Source organism: Calidris pugnax, unplaced genomic scaffold (assembly GCF_001431845.1).
Source record: "Calidris pugnax isolate Ruff unplaced genomic scaffold, ASM143184v1 scaffold449, whole genome shotgun sequence".
Classification (NCBI taxonomy): domain Eukaryota; kingdom Metazoa; phylum Chordata; class Aves; order Charadriiformes; family Scolopacidae; genus Calidris; species Calidris pugnax.
In genome coordinates, this window is record NW_015091160.1 from 1 (window position 1) to 4,512 (window position 4,512).

Here is a 4,512-nt window from a genome sequence, read left to right on the forward strand (position 1 = left end):
AAGGTCCTCCAGAAGCTCTCAGGTGGGGAGAAGATCCTAAGGTGGGGAAGAAGGTCCTCCAGATGTTCTCAGGTGAGGAAAAATGTCCTAAGGTGGGGAAGAAGGTCCTCCAGAAGGTCTTAGATGGGGAAGAAGGCCCTCCAGAAGCTCTCAGATGGAAAGAAGGTCCTCCAGAAGCTCTTAGATGGGAAGAAGGTCCTCCAGAAGCTCTTAGATGGAGGGAAGAAGGTCCTAAGGTGGGGAAGAAGGTCCTCCAGAAGCCCTCAGATGGGGAGAAGAAGGTTCTCCAGAAGCTCTTAGATGGGGAAGAAGGTCCTAAGGTGGGAAGAAGCTTCTCCAGAAGCTCTTAGATGGGGAAGAAGAAGGTCCTCCAGAAGCTCTCAGGTCGGGAGAAGGTCCTAAGGTTGAGGGAAGAAGGCTCTCCAGAAGCTCTTAGATGGGGAAGAAGGTCCTCCAGATGTTCTCACGTGGGTGGGTGGGGAAGAAGAAGGTCCTCCAGAAGCTCTCAGGTGGGGAGAAGATCCTAAGGTGGGGAAGAAGGTCCTCCAGATGTTCTCAGGTGAGGAAAAATGTCCTAAGGTGGGGAAGAAGGTCCTCCAGAAGGTCTTAGATGGGGAAGAAGGCCCTCCAGAAGCTCTCAGATGGAAAGAAGGTCCTCCAGAAGCTCTTAGATGGGAAGAAGGTCCTCCAGAAGCTCTTAGATGGAGGGAAGAAGGTCCTAAGGTGGGGAAGAAGGTCCTCCAGAAGCCCTCAGATGGGGAGAAGAAGGTTCTCCAGAAGCTCTTAGATGGGGAAGAAGGTCCTAAGGTGGGAAGAAGCTTCTCCAGAAGCTCTTAGATGGGGAAGAAGAAGGTCCTCCAGAAGCTCTCAGGTCGGGAGAAGGTCCTAAGGTTGAGGGAAGAAGGCTCTCCAGAAGCTCTTAGATGGGGAAGAAGGTCCTCCAGATGTTCTCACGTGGGTGGAAGGTCCTCCAGCAAGTTCTCAGGTGAGGAGAAGAAGGTTCTCCAGAAGGTCTCAGGTGGGGAGAAGGTCCTAAGGTGGGGAAGAAGGTCCTCCAGAAGCCCTCAGGTGAGGAGAAGAAGGTCCTAAGGTGGGGAAGAAGGTTCTCCAGAAGCTCTCAGGTGGGGAAGAAGGTCCTAAGGTGGGAAGAAGGTCCTCCAGATGTTCTCAGATGGGGAAGAAGGTCCTCCAGAAGCCCTCAGCTGAGGAGCAGAAGGTCCTCCAGATGCCCTCAAGGGCAAATCTTGATGTAGGTGACGGTGGAGCAGACGGAGAAGAGGGGGAAGACCTTCTCCTGGAAGGCCACGTGGAAGGTGAAGATGTGCTTCATCCTCTCGGCGTCGTAGAAGGAGACCTCCTCCCCTTCGTAGTCCAGGTAGACCCTCACCTTCCTCAACTTCTCCTCCAGACACAACGGCGTCCGTTGGGGGGAGGTGACCGCCCAATAACGTCCTCCGTTTTGTTGGACGGCCCAGATGCCTTCTTCTGGGGAGAACTGGGTGAGACCTTTTCTTCTGACCGACTCCTTGGCCACCCCGAAGGCCCAACCATCTGATGGTCCCACCTCCACCTCCCAGTAGTGACGTCCCGATTGGAACCCGGTGGTGGCCAAGACCCTGGAGTTGGTGTCGAACCTCTTGGGGTTGTCGGGGAGGTCCTGCTTCCGACATCCCATCCTCACGCTCTTCAGGTCGGAGGAGAGGATGAGGAAAGAAGGTCCTCCAGAAGATCTTAGATGGGAAAGAAGGTCCTCCAGAAGCTCTTAAATGGGGAGAAGAAGGTCCTCCAGAAGCCCTCAGATGGGGAGAAGAAGGTTCTCCAGAAGCTCTTAGATGGGGAAGAAGGTCCTAAGGTGGGAAGAAGGTTCTCCAGAAGTTCTCAGGTGGGGAAGAAGGTCCTAAGGTGGGAAGAAGGTTCTCCAGATCGGGAGAAGGTCCTAAGGTTGAGGGAAGAAGGTTCTCCAGAAGCTCTTAGATGGGGAAGAAGGTCCTCCAGAAGCTCTTAGATGGGGAAGAAGGTCCTCCAGAAGCTCTTAGATGGGGAAGAAGGTCCTCCAGAAGCTCTTAGATGGGGAAGAAGGTCCTCCAGAAGCTCTTAGATGGGGAAGAAGGTCCTCCAGAAGCTCTTAGATGGGGAAGAAGGTCCTCCAGAAGCTCTTAGATGGGGAAGAAGGTCCTCCAGAAGCTCTTAGATGGGGAAGAAGGTCCTCCAGAAGCTCTTAGATGGGGAAGAAGGTCCTCCAGAAGCTCTTAGATGGGGAAGAAGGTCCTCCAGAAGCTCTTAGATGGGGAAGAAGGTCCTCCAGAAGCTCTTAGATGGGGAAGAAGGTCCTCCAGAAGCTCTTAGATGGGGAAGAAGGTCCTCCAGAAGCTCTTAGATGGGGAAGAAGGTCCTCCAGAAGCTCTTAGATGGGGAAGAAGGTCCTCCAGAAGCTCTTAGATGGGGAAGAAGGTCCTCCAGAAGCTCTTAGATGGGGAAGAAGGTCCTCCAGAAGCTCTTAGATGGGGAAGAAGGTCCTCCAGAAGCTCTTAGATGGGGAAGAAGGTCCTCCAGAAGCTCTTAGATGGGGAAGAAGGTCCTCCAGAAGCTCTTAGATGGGGAAGAAGGTCCTCCAGAAGCTCTCAGGTCGGGAGAAGGTCCTAAGGTTGAGGGAAGAAGGTTCTCCAGAAGCTCTCAGGTGGGGAAGAAGGTCCTAAGGTGGGGAGAAGGTCCTCCAGATCTTCTCAGGTGAGGAGCAGAAGGTCCTCCAGATGCCCTCAAGGGCAGATCTTGATGTAGGTGACGGTGGAGCAGACGGAGAAGAGGGGGAAGACCTTCTCCTGGAAGGCCACGTGGAAGGTGAAGATGTGCTTCATCCTCTCGGCGTCGTAGAAGGAGACCTCCTCCCCTTCGTAGTCCAGGTAGACCCTCACCTTCCTCAACTTCTCCTCCAGACACAACGGCGTCCGTTGGGGGGAGGTGACCGCCCAATAACGTCCTCCGTTTTGTTGGACGGCCCAGATGCCTTCTTCTGGGGAGAACTGGGTGAGACCTTTTCTTCTGACCGACTCCTTGGCCACCCCGAAGGCCCAACCATCTGATGGTCCCACCTCCACCTCCCAGTAGTGACGTCCCGATTGGAACCCGGTGGTGGCCAAGACCCTGGAGTTGGTGTCGAACCTCTTGGGGTTGTCGGGGAGGTCCTGCTTCCGACATCCCATCCTCACGCTCTTCAGGTCGGAGGAGAGGATGAGGAGGTGATTGGCCGACTCCGGGTCCAAGGTGAGGTCTTCTGCGGTGGTGACACCAAAAAAAAAAACAAGGAAGTTGGAAGAATTTTGAAGGTCCAAACTCTTGAGGGACACGTGGTTATGGGTTCCTCAAGCCCATCCTGACCTCCCTCACGCCTCCCCCAACCTCTCGTGGTGAGGAAAGGGGGGTTCTTTGAAGTTCTGGAGATGCCTCCTCCTAGAAGACCATCAACTAAAAGACCACCACCCTAGAAGACCACCATCTAGAAGACCACCACCTTGGAAGACCACCACCTTGGAAGCCCACCATCTAGAAGACCATCACCCAAAAGACCACCACCTTGGAAGACCATGACCCCAAAAGACCACAACCTTGGAAGCCCACCACCTTGGAAGCCCACCACCCTAGAAGACCACCACCACCCTAGAAGACTACAAGCCTAGAGGTCCACCACCCTAGAAGACCATCACCTTGGAAGACCACCACCCAAAAGACCACCACCCAAAAGGCCACCACCTTGGAAGACCACCACCCAAAAGACCATCACCCAAAAGGCCACCACCTTGGAAGACCATAACCTGGAAGCCCACCACCCTAGAGGTCCACCATCCTAGAAGACCATCACCTTGGAAGCCCACCACCCTAGAAGACCACCACCCTAGAGGTCCATCACCTTGGAAGACCATCACCCTAGAGGCCCACCACCCTAGAAGACGACCAACTTGGAAGACCACCACCCTGGAAGACCACCACCCAAAAGACCACCACCATGGAGGCCCACCACCCTAAAAGACCACCACCTTGGAAGACCATGACCCCAAAAGACCACAACCTTGGAAGCCCACCACCCTAGAAGACCACCACCTTGGAAACCCACCACCCAAAAGACCACCACCCTAGAAGCCCACCACCCAAAAGACCACCACCTTGGAAGCCCACCACCCTAGAGGTCCACCACCCTAGAAGACCACCACCCAAAAGACCACAATCTAGAAGACCACCACCCTAGAGGTCCACCACCCTAGAAGACCACCATCTAGAAGGTCACCACCCTAGAAGACCACCACCCTAAAAGACCATCACCTTGGAAGCCCACCACCATGGAAGCCCACCACCCTAGAAGACCATCACCCTAGAAGACCACCATCTAGAAGACCACCACTGTAGAAGACCATCACCCAAAAGACCACCACCTTGGAAGCCCACCACCCTAGAAGCCCACCACCCTAAAAGACCATCACCCTAGAAGACCATCACCTTGGAAGCCCACCCCCCAAGACC

General features: G+C 54.6%; 2 protein-coding genes across 2 annotated transcripts in view; both read right to left on the minus strand.

Annotated features, from left to right (window-relative positions):
- Positions 1 to 482: 482 nt before the first annotated feature.
- LOC106898203 (tripartite motif-containing protein 7-like) lies at positions 483 to 1,729 on the minus strand (the record flags this gene model as incomplete). Its single annotated transcript, XM_014959317.1, has 1 exon — positions 483 to 1,729. A coding segment is annotated over one exon (498 nt), but the record flags the coding sequence as incomplete, so codon positions are not given.
- Positions 1,730 to 2,735: 1,006 nt separating this feature from the next.
- LOC106898204 (tripartite motif-containing protein 7-like) overlaps positions 2,736 to 4,512 on the minus strand; it is a 14,641-nt gene continuing 12,864 nt past the window's right edge. The window contains exon 4 of the mRNA XM_014959318.1: positions 2,736 to 3,332. Within this exon, the coding sequence (XP_014814804.1) occupies positions 2,757 to 3,332 (576 nt within the window). The 3' untranslated portion in view covers positions 2,736 to 2,756. The remainder of the gene's footprint in view (positions 3,333 to 4,512) is intronic.